Source organism: Podarcis liolepis (genome assembly GCF_965112155.1).
Source record: "Podarcis liolepis genome assembly, chromosome: 13".
In the NCBI taxonomy this organism is placed as follows: Eukaryota; Metazoa; Chordata; class Lepidosauria; order Squamata; family Lacertidae; genus Podarcis; species Podarcis liolepis.
Window position 1 is genome coordinate 4,492,756 of NC_139573.1, and position 15,179 is coordinate 4,507,934.

General features: G+C 49.4%; 1 protein-coding gene across 1 annotated transcript; it reads right to left on the minus strand.

The window, feature by feature from the left end:
* Positions 1 to 1,250: 1,250 nt before the first annotated feature.
* On the minus strand, positions 1,251 to 14,736 carry LOC310692221 (thialysine N-epsilon-acetyltransferase-like). The gene is made up of 6 exons (XM_083472903.1): positions 14,430 to 14,736; positions 12,284 to 12,335; positions 6,973 to 7,056; positions 5,779 to 5,880; positions 3,342 to 3,382; positions 1,251 to 1,793 (listed from the first exon to the last, which is right to left on the minus strand). Exons 1-6 carry the CDS (start codon positions 14,490 to 14,492, stop codon positions 1,617 to 1,619), a joined length of 519 nt encoding a protein of 172 aa, XP_083329029.1. The 5' UTR covers positions 14,493 to 14,736; the 3' UTR covers positions 1,251 to 1,616.
* Between the last annotated feature and the right edge of the window lie 443 nt (positions 14,737 to 15,179).

Here is a 15,179-nt window from a genome sequence, read left to right on the forward strand (position 1 = left end):
GGTTAATACATCAGCAGCGTGTTAGGACTAATTGTAATTTGGATATGAATGGACAATAGTTAATTTATATGGTTTTAAAATCTAGCAATGAACATGCGGTAATTTGAGTAATAATGGGACCAAGGAAGGGACTAGGAAGGGAAGCCAGCTTGATTTGTTTTGGATTTGTATTGTTGTTGTTTTTATATATATTATTTTTGGAAAATCAAGAAAAGATTATCAAGAAAAGCAGGATTTGCAGGGACAGAAGAAAGCCTAAGGAACCAGGACTCCGGGGTTCCTGGGAGAGACAGACAGGGGTTCTGGGTATAGCACAACCTTCATCCACCAGGCGCCCTCCAGATGCTTTGGACTACAACTCCCATCATCCTGAGTGTTATGTACTGAGTTGAATAGGATCCAAAATGCAGCAGTCTGATTGGTCCTAGAACAATAGGATCCAAAATGCAGCAGTCTGATAGGTCCCAGAACAATAGGATTCAGAATGCAGCAGTCGGATTGGTCCCAGAACGATAGGATTCAGAATGCAGCAGTCTGATTGGTCCTAGAACAATAGGATCCAAAATGCAGCAGTCTGATTGGTCCCATAGGATTCAGAATGCAGCAGTCTGATTGGTCCTAGAACAATAGGATTCAGAATGCAGCAGTCGGATTGGTCCCAGAACGATAGGATTCAGAATGCAGCAGTCTGATTGGTCCCAGAACAATAGGATTCAGAATGCAGCAGTCTGATTGGTCCCAGAACGATAGGATTCAGAATGCAGCAGTCTGATTGGTCCCAGAACAATAGGATCCAAAATGCAGCAGTCTGATTGGTCCCAGAACGATAGGATTCAGAATGCAGCAGTCTGATTGGTCCTAGAACAATAGGATCCAAAATGCAGCAGTCTGATTGGTCCTAGAACAATGGGATTCAGAATGCAGCAGTCTGATTGGTCCCAGAACGATAGGATTCAGAATGCAGCAGTCTGATTGGTCCTAGAACAATAGGATTCAGAATGCAGCAGTCTGATTGGTCCCAGAACAATAGGATCCAGAATGCAGCAGTCTGATTGGTCCCAGAACAATAGGATCCAGAATGCAGCAGTCTGATTGGTCCTAGAACAATAGGATCCAGAATGCAGCAGTCTGATTGGTCCTAGAACAATAGGATTCAGAATGCAGCAGTCTGATTGGTCCTAGAATGCAGCAGTATGATTGGTCTGCAGGAGCCACCCAATCCAGCTCCAGAGGAAGTGAATCCACAACCTGATTGGCCTACAGGAGAATTCCGGAATTAGCCAATCATGTGCAGCCCATTGTGTAAATAATGTATATAAAGCAGATACTTTGGGGGAACTTTCATTCCTCCTCACCACTATGAGCTGAATAAAGAGCATGAAATCCACTCTCGACTCTGAGTATATTTCACTGAGCAAGCACAGCCAAGCTCCCTGGGTCTGATGGGAGTTGTAGTCCAAAATTCCCAGAGGGCGCCTGGCTTGGTGAAGGTCCGTCCAGCAGGAATGGGCCTAAACCTTTGCCAAAATGGCCTCTAGGGCTTGGAGCCAGGGGCATGAAAAGGAATCCTGAATAATTTTCTGGGCCAAACAACTACTGCCGTTATATCTCGGCTGCTATTTCTTCGCTTGCTGCGCTAGCTTCTGGACATGTGCTCCTTCGATGTGGCAGAGGTCCCAGTGGTCCCGAATAGTGACGTTCACGGCTCCCAACTTGGCGTAGAAATCCATCGCCGGCTGGTTCCACCGGGCACAGATGAATCGGAACTCGGAGCAGCCTTTCTCCAACGCGATCTGAGGGGGTGGGGGCGGAATTGGAGGCCGTTATTTATTAATTTTATTTCATAAAATTTTTCCATACCTCTTCATTGGGGGGGGGGGCTGAAAGCAGTTTACAAAAAAAAGGACAAAAGCAAGAAAATCAAGTGAAATCTGCAACTCAACTTTAAAAGACACGGCAGTTAAAATCCTAAAAGGAGATTAGCATCATCTCAGCCTTTTAAGCATCTGAGTGGGTGGGTCTAAACAGGAATAAAACTGCCCTTTATCAAAAGATCTTAGGCAACGTACAACCTTAAGAACATCTGCCTCAAAGAATTTTGGGTACCGTACTTACAATCCTTGGGAACTTTTACGATACGATAATCTTTATTGTCATTGTCCCATACAGAACAACGAAATTGATAAAATCTACGCCAGACATTTAAAAACCAACAAGCCTGCTATCCCAGCCTGGTTAGCCCCCTAAAAACTCTGATACCCCATAATTAAATACAATATGCTCCCACAGAGACTACCTTACACTGCGTTTAAAACCAAAATCGCATTTGTATAGAAACTGTTTCTCAGGCGGCTAGTCCTAGTCTTTATAACCCTGTCCCTTCTTCCAGAAGGCAGAAGCTGAAAGAGATCATTTCCGGGGTGCGCACTATCCTGCAGCTTTCTTATGGCACCTGGAAGCATAGATTTGATCCAAGGTGGGAAGAGTGCACCCAATTATTCTCTCCGCAGTCTTTACAACCCTGGACGGCACTGTTTTTCCCCTGACCGTGCAGCTCCCAAATCACACACACAGACCGTCAGTTAATACACTCCACAGTACAATGGTAAAATGGCATCAAACGACAGCGTCTAAATAATTCTTTCAGCAGAGAAATGGGCTTTTAATAATAATAATAATAATAATAATAATAATAATAATAATAATAATAATTTATTTATACCCCGCCCATCTGGCTGGGTTTCCCCAGCCACTCTGGGCAGCTTCCAATAAAACACTAAAATACAATAACCTATTAAACATTAAAAGCTTCCCTAAACAGGGCTGCCTTCAGATGTCTTCTAAAATTTTGGTAGTTATTTTTCTCTTTGACATCTGGAGGGAGGGCGTTCCACAGGGCGGGCGCCACCACCGAGAAGGCCCTCTGCCTGGTTCCCTGTAACCTCACTTCTTGCAGTGAGGGAACCGCCACAAGGCCCTCGGCGCTGGACCTCAGCATCCGGGCAGAACGATGGGGGTGGAGACGCTCCTTCAGGTCTACTGGGCCTTTGAGGGCTTTAAAGGTCAACACCAACACTTTGAATTGTGCTCGGAAACGTACTGGGACGGTCTCAGCCTGACCAACTTCGCAGGGTTGTTGCAAGGATATGATGAAGAGGAGGGGGGGGGGAACTATGTACACCACCTTGAGCTCGTTGGACGAGGAGGTGTGGTATAAATGTAAGAAACGGATAAATAGTTCGTTCACACTCTGGCCTGGTTCAGTCAGGGGTGGCTAGCCAGGCTCCTTCACAGCAACAACAACAACAACAGCACACACACACAGACCCGTTCAGCCTCACCTTTGCCACTTTATTCATTAAACTCGTGCCAATGCCTTTTCCTGGTTGGGAAAACGGGGAAAAACGAATGAACAAGTTAATCACACTTCATTTTTAGCTGTGGACATTCTGAACTAGGCTTTGAGCGTTTTCTCGGTTTAAAAAGATCTGCTTGTGTGATGGCCTGGGACTCGGGCTCGGACGCGGAGCCAGAGGCGTCTCAGTCTGCACCAGATCCTTTGCCCCAGGCAGCATCTGAACCAAGTCTGGGGCCTGATCCTGAAGAGCCCCGGTCTGCACAGGCTCCCCTGCAAAAAAACCCCAGCTGGGCCGAGTCAGGGGCCTGATCCTGCCCTGTCTCCAGATGCGGGGATGGCCTCGTTACCTTCAGCTGGGCCATCACTTACAGCTGCTCCACTACCGGTTGGGTCAGGGGAGGCTGAGGCGGCCTCTGGGTCTAGTAACCCACCGACGTCTCCCAAGCTGCAGAGACTCAGGTCTGAGAGAAGGAGAGACCCGAGTACTTGCAGGAGGAGTGCTCACCTTTAGGCAAGGCAGGGAGGCGAGTCGCTGGGGGAGCAGGACCGGCCATTACCCCGGCAAAGATAAAAGGCTGCTGGACCCTGCCCCAGGTTGCGGGAGCAATGTTGCTGTATGCTAGATCCTGCCTGAGATCCTGTACCTGTCCTTGCCTGGTTTCCTGCCTCAGCTCTGTCAGACTGACTCCCCGCAGAACCCTTGGATTTGGGACTGGGACTGGATTGCATTTCACGGGTTACCCCTGGGCCCAGCACAGCTGGGTTCAGTTAATATTGCCAAATTTTATATATGTATAGAGAGAGAGAGAGAGAGAGGTAAAGGTAAAGGGACCCCTGACCATTAGGTCCAGTCGGGACCGACTCTGGGGTTGCGGCGCTTATCTGGCTTTACTGGCCGAGGGAGCTGGCATACAGCTTCCGGGTCATGTGGCCAGCAGGACTAAGCCGCTTCTGGCGAACCAGAGCAGCGCATGGAAACGCCGTTTACCTTCCCGCTGGAGCGGTACCTATTTATCTACTTACACTTTGACGTGCTTTCGAACTGCTAGGTTGGCAGGAGCAGGGACCGAGCAACGGGAGCTCACCCCGTTGCGGGAATTCGAACCGCCAACAGAAGCACTGTACCCAGGTTAATACATTAGCAGGGTGTCAGGACTACAGTCATACCTCAGAATAAATACACTTTGAGATGAATATTTTCGGGTTCCGCTCCACAGTGACCCGGAAGTAACAGAGCGCGTTACTTCCAGGTTTCGCTGTGCACGCATGCGCAGACGCTCAAAATGACATCACGCGCATGCGTCGAAGCGCCGGAGCGCAACCTGCACACGCGCAGACGTGCGGACACAGGTTGCATTCGCTTCAGGACTTTTTTTTAAAAAAGCAGTTGCAGTGTGAACCCTTTTTTTAGTCTGAGGGCCAGATTCCCATGCGCACAACCTTCTGGGGGCCACTTACCAGAGATGGGTAGGGCCAGAGGCGAAACTGGGTGAAAGAACTGTTGTGGGAATTTATGTATGAGGACCCTGTTGCAACAGCTTTAATAAAAGATCAGGCTTACTAGCCGCTTTGCTTCTTAATATTCTCTGTTTGGCCTCTGTTATTTTCTCCTACCGATAGGGAACCCACTTAAGGACTCTATACAGGCTCTTAGATACCCCATAAGGGAAGAAGGGCAGATTTTGTTTACAACAGAACTGACTCTTATCGGCAGGCAACTATCCAGACACTTATTGCAACTGCAACAACCACTTCCCCAACCGTCAGACCATAGCTGTCAACTTACAGATTTGAAAATAAGGGACCAGCAGCCTCGAAAATAAGGGATTAGCAGCCAAAATAAGGGATTTTAGTCAACCAGCATCCAAATGAAGCCTCAAGCGGTGGTTCCCACAGCGCAGCAACCCGGCAAAGGGGATGCAGCAAGGAAAACCACCGTCACCTCTCCGCTGGGAAGCGCTGAGCAAAGGCGAGTCCCCAGGCAACACGGCCGATTTGATTGGCACAAGGCATGCAAGCTCCACCCCCCAGTCGTTCTCAGACTCCTTATTGGGTGAGCAATACAGCCAAGCAACACAGTTGGAGCCTCCCTCCTCCCTGGCCGGCAGGGAGGGAGGGAGAGGAGCTGCTTCCTTTGAAACCCGGGAAATTAACATCATCAATAAGGGACAGCAGCTGGACACAGCGCTGGGATAAGGGACCTTCCTGCCAAATAAGGGACGGTTGACAGCTATGAGTCAGACCCATCCAGCAAACCCATAAAATGGACCCAAAAAAGGCTATGAAGTTTTTCCCGCTTATCTGCCCTCCGATCCTTCACTATTCCTCATCCTAGTTTACTGATTATGGTCTGTGCGCTCAGTGAGAAGAGAGAGGGGTGCGCTCTGCACATGCTCAGAGGCACCCAACTTCCCGAGTACCTCGGAATTCCGGCACAACGTAGAGATCTTCGCCGAAGAGGATTCCGCCGTGCCACGTGCAGTAGGACAGGTAATGGAACTGGTACCCGACTATTGTGCGACCTGGAGAGCAGGGAGGAGGAGCAAAATTAAAAAGCATATTAAAAGGGAATGGACTGGGCGATAATTCCCAACACCAGCAGAAGCCCAAATTCAGCATCAGTTCACCTCCAGTTTTATGATTACCATATTTTCCCGTCTATAAGACACCCCCTGTTTTTTGGGATCCTGATTTAAGAAAATGGGATGGCCCTGTGTGTAAGACGCCCCCAAATTTTGGACATTATTTTTTAGGGGGAAAACCTAGTCTTATACAGTGGACGCTCGGGTCGCGAACGTGATCTGTTGCACGTTCGCAACCCGCAGCGCCCACAACCTGCAGTGGCGCATCTGTGCAAGTGCGGGTTGCGATTTGGTATTTCTGCGCATGCGCGAGCGCCGAAACCCAGAAGTAACCCGTTCTGGTACTTCCGGGTTTCGGTGGTCCGCAACCTGATAAAACGCAACCTGAAGCATCTGTAACCCGAGGTATGACTGTATACGGAAAAATACAGTAGTTTTTGTTTTTGTTTTTATTTATTAATTAAATTTGTATATCACCCTTCATCTGTAGATCTCAGGGCATCAATATACAAGATAAAAACACAAAATACATACATAAGAAAAACAAGAACAAACCAAACCAATAATCTAAACCTCCCACAAACCTATTTAAAAGGATATTATGGGATGTTAACCAGCCCAAGGCCAGGTTGACTTAAAAACAAGATCAAAATACAACATTAAAATGCAGCCTCATTTCAGTAGAAAAATCAAAAACTTTTTGGGGATGAAAACGTCAAATCATCAACAATGGCCCTCTCTTCCTCCACGAATTTGCCTAATTCTCTTTTAAAGACATCCGGCTTAGCGGCCGTCTCCACCTCCCTTCACCCCACAGCGTATCGCGTAATAAATCGACAACCCCGACAATCGTTCCTCATCTTGATAATCATCCCGGTTTTGTATTTTTGTCCCTTACCTGCTGAGCTATATATATAGCCAGTTTCCTTGGCTTTCCCCACCCACTAGGCAACGCTGCTCCACTTTCCCGCCCATGCCAAAAAGAAGTTTAGCATTTTCCCTTGCAAGGCTCAGTCCGCCTCTTTTGCTTACCGTCTTTGCTGTTCTGTTCCGGGGGCAGCTCAGCTACGAGGCACCCAAAGGTGGAATCTTTCTCAAACCCATCTTTTCTGAGAACTAGGAAGAAAGGGACAGATTTATTTAAAACACTGTTATGATTCATTGGGCTATAGATATTGGTCATAATATACAAAAAATTATGGAATGAGGGAATAAAATTTACTGCATGTAGTGCATTGAAAGAAGGAACTTTTATCACATGTGGTGGGAATGTAAAAAAGTGAAAAGCTTCTGGGAAATGATATACAGTGGTGCCTCGCAAGACGAAATTAATTCGTTCCGCAAGTTTTTTCTTCTTGCGAGTTTTTCATCTTGCGAAGCACAGTTTCCCAGAGGAATGCATTGAAAATCAATTAATGTGTTCCTATGGAAACCGCTTGCCAGGCTGGCGGTGCGGAGAAGGGCTTTTCTCCCCACCGCAAGCCTTCAGGACAGGTACGAGAACAGAGGGGAAGGGGCGCAGCGCTTCTCCTCTGTTCCCGGGGCTTGCGGTGGGAGGAGGGTTTTTCCTCCCCACCGCCAACTTTCAGAACAGCATTCTGAATGTTGGCGGTGGGAAGGAAAACCCTCCTCCCACCGCAAGTCTTCAGGACAGCCATCCGAAGGCTGGCGCGGGGAGAAGGGCTTTTCTCCCCACCGCCAGCCTTCGGAGGAGCCTTCCGAAGGCTGGCGCGGGGAGAAGGGCTTTCCGCCCCACCGCCAGCCTTTGGAGCAGCCTTCCAAAGGCGGAGATTTCCCTATGGGCTTTCGTCTTGTGAAGGAAGCCCATAGGGAAATTCGTTTTGCGAAGCGCCTCCAAAACGGAAAACCCTTTCGTCTAGCGGGTTTTCCGTCTTGCGAGGCGTTCGTCTTGCGGGGCACCACTGTATAATGAGATGAAAAAGATGTTGAAATATACATTTATTAAGAAATGGAGGATGAAGTTGATGGACTATGCAGAATTAGATAAATTAACAGGAAGGATTCGAAACCTGCAGGATCAGAGATTCTTAGAAGACTGGAGTAAATATATGAACTTTTTGAAAAGCAATTGTGATGAACAGACTATGCTAGTAGGACTGCAAGAAGTTTTGTAAGGTGGACTATTTGAAATACTGCAAGAATGACTATGAAAAGAATTATTAGTTAAGGACAATTAAATGTAATACAGAAATTAAGAAATGTAGAATAAGTCAGTGTTTCCCAACCTTTTTTGGGCAAAGGCACACTTGTTTCATGAAAAAAATCTCGAGGCACACCACCATTACAGCCCCGTGACGTCAGCGCGCAGCGTCACGCCGGGAGGGACATGAATTGCTAGCAAATTACATAATCACCTCCTTGAGGGCTGGCTCATCTTCTCCGAAGGCAGAACCCCATTAATTAACAGCACAGACTCACACCATAGCCAAGACGAGGGGGAAAAACCTCAGTCATGCACATGTGGGGGCTAAATGAGGACGAAGACCGGGCAGAGAGCAGGGTTCAAATCACCCCACCTGGCCAGGACAATCCCTGGGTGCTCCCTTGGGCCACTCGCCTGACCCACCTCGCAGGGCTGTTGTTGCGAGGATAACACGGGGAGAACCACGCGCGCCCCCGGGAGCTCCTTGGAGGAGAAAGCGGGCGATGAATGCAATGCACGAAATATATGAGAGGCGACCAGGTTTTGCAGGTGAGGGGCCCCCGCCAGCCTCCGCTTCCAACACCCGGCGCAATGACGCCGAAGTTTCCCCCCGGGCTCGGCTCGGGGAGCAGCGCTGCTCCCCCCCGGCTCCACTTCGCCCTCCCGGCTCTCTCTGCCACCCACTGGGGACCCCCCTCAGCTGCCAAGTCCGGAGCGCCGGTGGAAGTTGCATGCATGCATGCATGCAGGGCGCCGCGTTGCCATTGCATTGCACTGCACTCCATGCAACGCCTGCACGCATGCATTGCCTTGCACGCACGCCAAGGGGTCTCCCCGCGGTCCGATGCGTCCCCTCCGGCGCGGATGCAGCATTGCAAAAATAAAAAACCCCCGACGCAGCCCTACCTGGGGGGCAGCCTCCACCTCCGCCTCCGCGGGGATCCCCGGGCTCCATTCTGCCGCCCGATCTCCGCGGGGGTGCAGGCAGGCTGCGCGGGGTCTGCGCGGAAGAGCCCCTGCCCGCCTGGCCGCCGCCACTGCGCTCATTCCATGGCCGGGAGAAGAGCGCTTCAAACAAAACGCCCGGCCCGCCAGGCCACGCTGGGAAACGTAGTTCGCGCACCCCACGCGGGCGCGGAGCCCAAGGGCGAGGGGACTACGGATCCCGCCAGCCCCCGCGCCGGGGACGGAGGGGGAGAGGCCGGGTGCAGGGATGGAGGGACGGGTGGGCGAGCGAGTGAGTGAGTGGCAGCCGCCAAGCCTTGGCCGAGAGCCAGGAAGGGCCTCCCCGGAGGAGGAGGAGGGAGGCGCAGAGCGGGAGGGAGGGAGGGAACCCCAGGGGTCATCTAGTGACGACGCCCCAATGAAAATTTGACTTTAAAAAAAAAAATCTTTCGATTTTTTTAATTTTTCCCGCGGCACACCAGGCAACATCTCGCGGCACACTAGTGTGCCGCGGAACAGTGGTTGGGAAACACTGGAATAAGTGATAAAGAACGGAAAATCACCAGAGGTGTTGATGGAAGTCTAAAATATTGTATAAGATGAGAAGATATGTTGTATGACTGTTGGAACTGATATGTTTAAAAATGAATAAAAATAAAATAAAATAAAATGATGGTGGTATATACGTATAGAACACCAGCAAAATTAGCCAAAATGTATAAAATAGATAATAAATGTTGGAAATGTAAAGAAAAAGAAGGTACCTTTTACCATATGTGGTAGGAATGTAAGAAAGTGAAGGACTTCTGGGAAATGATTTATAACGAGAAGGAAAAAATGTTGAAATATACATTTGTTTAAAAAACCCCAGAAGGCCTTCTATTGGGTATTGTGGCTACAGAAATTCATAAGAATGATAAAAAACCTGTTTTTATATGCGATAACTGCAGCAAGGACACTATTAGCCCAAAGATGGAAACAAGAAGAAATACCAACTAAAGAAGAATGGCAAGAGAGATTGATGAACTATGCCAAGATGGCGAGACTAACAGGGAAAACTCAGAACAAGCAGTACCAAACTTTCCTAAAGGGATGGAAGACGTTTTCGACATATCTGGAAAGCAATTGTAATCAATTGACATCGCTTGTTGGGTTAACAGAAGTTTTGTAAGGAGTAATTTATAAATTATTGTGACGAGAATTAAGAATAGATGTATTGGAAATTTGAGTTTATAGCAATAACTATAGTAACAAAATGCATAATTTGTTGTTGTTGAGTCGTTTAGCCGTGTCCGCCTCTTCGTGACCCCCTGGACCAGAGCACGCCAGGCCCTCCTGTCTTCCACTGCCTCCCGTAGTTTGGTCAAACTCATGCTGGTCACTTCGAGAACACTGTCCCACCATCTCGTCCTCTGTCGTCCCCTTCTCCTTGTGCCCTCCATCCATCCCAACATCAGGGTCTTTTCCAGGGAGTCTTCTCTTCTCATGAGGAGGCCAAAGTCTTGGAGCCTCAGCTTCAGGATCTGTCCTCCCAGTGAGCACTCAGGGCTGATTTCCTTCAGAATGGAGAGGTTGGATCTTCTTGCAGTCCATGGGACTCTCAAGAGTCTCCTCCAGCACCAGAATTCAAAAGCATCCATTCTTCGGCCATCAGCCTTCTTTATGGTCCAGCTCTCACTTCCATACATCACTACTGGGAAAATCATAGCTTTAACTTTTACCTCAGTCTAAGAACAGAATCTGAACGGTGGAAGGTCACCAGCGGTGGGAGGCCTCATTAGGGAAAGCGTGCCTTGGTTTAAGAATGGTTTCGGTTTAAGAACGGACTTTCAGAACGGATTAAGTTCATAAACTGAGGTACCACTGTAGACAGACAGACAGACAGACAATAGATAGATCAATAGATCGATAGATTGATATTTGTTATGGAGATCGGGGTGAACCAAATCCCAGTTTGTGAGAGCCATTTTGCTTTCTACTACTGTAGAATCCGAAGGTCTTGCAAAAGGCAGAATTCAGAAACCGGGGGGAAGGCTGAGATACTCTTATCCTACAGGCATCCCATTTATAGAGCATTTATCTTGATTTGTTGACAGGTAGGTTAGACGGCGGTTCATCAAAGCGAATCTTATCTCATACAGTGGTACCTCGGGCTAAGTACTTAATTCGTTCTGGAGGTCCGTTCTTAACCTGAAACTGTTCTTAACCTGAAGCACCACTTTAGCTAATGGGGCCTCCTGCTGCCGCCGCGCCGCCGGAGCACGATTTCTGTTCTCATCCTGAAGCAAAGTTCTTAACCCGAGGTAATATTTCTGGGTTAGTGGAGTCTGTAATCTGAAGCGTATGTAACCTGAAGCCTCTGTAACCTGAGGTACCACTGTACTTTCCCATTGCATTTTCCCATCACGTTCCTTATTGCAAAAAAACCACCCCTCTGATCTTTCGGTGGGAATTCCCACCCCAAAACAGGTGACAGTCTGGAAGCACCTAGGGCTGCTGTCAAGGAGGGTGTGGGGAGAGATGCCGTCCCTCAAGGTTACAGGGCAGTGTGCCAGCTGCAATCCATTTAAATACGAAACGCTGCCATCATCAGTTCCCATCATTCCTGACCACTGGTCCTGTTAGCTAGGGATGATGGGAGTTGTAGTCCAAAAGCGGCTGGAGAACCAAGTTTGGAAAACCCTGGGCTAAATAATGACTCACTGCTGAAAACCCGAGTGGTCTCTTTTGGCAGAAAATGGAACCCGAGAACTCAGCGGAGCGATGTATTACTTGGTACAGTGGTGCCTCGCAAGACGAAAAGAATCTGTTCTGTGATTCTCTTCGTCTAGCGTTTTTTTTGTCTTGCGAAGCAAGCCCATTGACGGATTAGCGGATTAGCGCTATTAGCGGCTTTTAGCGGCTTATCTGCTGATCGGATCAGCCGATAAGCGGCTTAGCGGCTTAGAAAAAAGGGGGAGGGGAGGAAAAAAAACCAGCAGGAACTCGCAAGACATTGTCATCTTGCGAAGCAAGCCCATAGGAGATTCGTTTTGCGAAGCACCTCCAAAACAGAAAACCCCTTCATCTAGCGGGTTTTCCGTCTTGCGAGGCATTCGTCTTGCGGGGCACCACTGTATCTTTGTAAGCTTTATTTTCAACTGTTTTAAGACTGTCCTGCAGTAAAGCGTTGAAACTCAAAATCAAAACAAAGAAAAACAACCCCATGAAACACTGCTGCAGAATTTTCCTTACGTTCTGGGGTGGTTGTCAGCTGGTCCAAAGCTTTGTGGAAAGCTGCAGATTCCTGGAAGAAGCAAAATGTTGTGTATGAGTCATGCAAGGCCCTTGGATTACAATGCCAGCCGCATCGTAGGGACATAGGGAACTGACTTCTACTGACTCTGACCATTGGTGCATCCAGCCCAGCATTGCCTACACTGAATGGCAACAGCATCTCTCCAGGATTTCAGACTGCCCATCCGAGTGTGGCATAGTGGTCACTGCATCGGCCTAGGACCCGAGAGACCAGGGTTCAAATCCTCCACTCAGCCAGTCGCTGTCTCCTTAGCCTAGCCCAGGCATAGGCAAACTCCGGCCCGCCAGAGGTTTTGGGACTACAACTCCCATCAGCCCTAGCTAACAGGACCAGTGGTCAGGGATGATGGGAGTTGTAGTCCCAAAACATCTGGAGGGCTGAGTTTGCCTGTGCCTGGCCTAGCCTTCCTCACAGGGTTGTTGTGAGCATGAAATGGGGGCGGGGAGAGAGCTATCTACAACGCCTTGAGATCCTGGGAAGATCAAAGCGGTCAGTAAATGTGATACATGAATAAATAACAAATGTTCACCACCTTGAGCGGGCGGAATGCAAAGTTAACAAACGAATGGTTTGTTTATCTTGAGAGACAATGGAGTGCGCCTCCAGGGGTTACTGGAAGGAGGTGTACAAGGCCTTATCCAACCCTCTTAGGGACTCCGCTCCAGATTTGTGTAGGGTTTCCTCCAGAGCCTTTTGATGGCCTGAGGCTCAGGCTCGGAGCCAGAGGAGTCTCAGTCCGCACTGGATCCTTTGCCCCACGCGGCATCTGAACCTAGTCTGGGGCCTGATTCTGAAGAGTCCCAGTCTGCACAGGTCCCCCTGCAACAAACCCCAGCTGGGCCGAGTCAGGGGCCTGATCCTGCCCTGGCTCCAGATACGGGGATGACCTCGTTGCCTCCAGCTGGGCCATCACTTACAGCTGCTCCGCTACCGGTTGGGTCAGGAGAGGCTGAGGCGGCCCCTGGGTCTAGTAACCCACCGACATCTCCTGAGCTGCAGAGACTGAGGTCTGAGAGAAGGAGAGACCTGAGTACTCGCAGGAGGAGTGCTCTCCTTTGGGCGAAACAGGGAGGTGAGTCGCCGGGGGATCAGGACCGGCCGTTACCCCGACAGAGATAAAAGGCTGTCGGACTCCACCCCAGGTTGCAGGAGCAACGTTGCTGTTTGCCAGAAGCTGCCTGTGATCCTGTGCCTGACCTTGCCTGGTTTCCTGCCTTGGCTCTGTTGGACTGACTCCTTGTGGAACCCTTGGATTTGGGACCGGACCTGGACCGTGTTACTCAGGTTACCCTTGGACCCAGCACATCCTGAAGATGTCTGGCAAGGCAGAGGAGGTTGAGGATCAGTTTTCCTTCTCCAAGATGGGCTCCCTTCCCAGGTGGACGAGCCCCATTTGCCCCTCATTCCCTCTTGACCATTAGACCCGCTCCTGGTCTCGTCTGCTCCATCTTCTAGAGTCTGTCCTCACAGGCAGAGGATGTCCCTAACTCCCCGAGGCTTTCAGACCCACTGGCTCCCCTCGCCTGGTTCAGTTGGCCGGTTGAAGCCGTTCCCGGTGTGTGGCCGCTGTCGCACGCCGACAGCTTCTCAGAGCCACAGGTGAGAGCAGAGCGCAGGATGGGGTCCAGAGGTGGACAAACCACCCCAGAAGGAGCATGACGTGTCCCTCAACAGAGGTACTGTATTTTTTTCTCTATAAGACTCACTTTTCCCCTCCTAAAAAGTAAGGGGAAATGTGCGTGCGTCTTATGGAGCGAATGCAGGCTGCGCAGCTATCCCAGAAGCCAGAACAGCAAGAGGGGTTGCTGCTTTCACTGCGCAGCGATCCCTCTTGCTGTTCTGGCTTCTGAGATTTAGAATATTTTTTTTCTTGTTTTCCTCCTCCAAAAACTAGGTGCTTCTTGTGGTCTGGTGCGTCTTATAGAGCGAAAAATACGGTAATTTCCCTTTCCCGAATGCCCCGTACACCCCAACCATAAATGGGGTGGGGAGAAATCTAGCTCTGCGTCTAAGGCACTCCCTGTACCCAAATCCCCCGCTTTCTATGTGCTCTCCTGCCCTCCCACCCCCCAAATCTCTTACCCTAATAAGTCGCATGATGGCCTTAAGGTCTCCTGCGACCCAGGGGCGTATAATGTAACTCATGCTGGCTCCTTCGAGATCCTTGCTCTCTGCTCTCCTGGGCTGGACTCTGATCTACTGAAGCGATGGTCTCTTTTTTCCTGCTTCGCTGGATTTGACAATGGGAGGGGTCCCTTCCTCCCCCCAAAGGCTTTGGGTCGCTAGGCCAGCTCAATTTGCTGACGCTCAGCTGTTTTCTTGGGGAGCTGTGCCGGTTTGCAAACCCTGACCCATAAACAGGCGACAAGGTTCTTCCCCCCCTGGTGAAAATTAACTTCTTTTGGCACGAGCTTGCATCACTTTCACCTCCTCCTTGAAGCAGTCTTAGAATCATAGAATCATAGAGTTGGAAGAGACCACAAGGGCCATCGAGTCCAACCCCCTGCCAAGCAGGAAACACTATCAGAGCACTCCTGACATATGGTTGTCAAGCCTCTGCTTAAAGACCTCCAAAGTAGGAGACTCCACCACACTCCTTGGCAGCAAATTCCACTGTCGAACAGCTCTTACTGTCAGGAAGTTCTTCCTAATGTTTAGGTGGAATCTTCTTTCTTGTAGTTTGGATCCATTGCTCCGTGTACGCTTGTCTGGAGCAGCAGAAAACAACCTTTCTCCCTCCTCTATGTGACATCCTTTTATATATTTGAACATGGCTATCATATCACCCCTTAACCTCCTCTTCTCCAGGCTAAACATGCCCAGCTCCCTTAG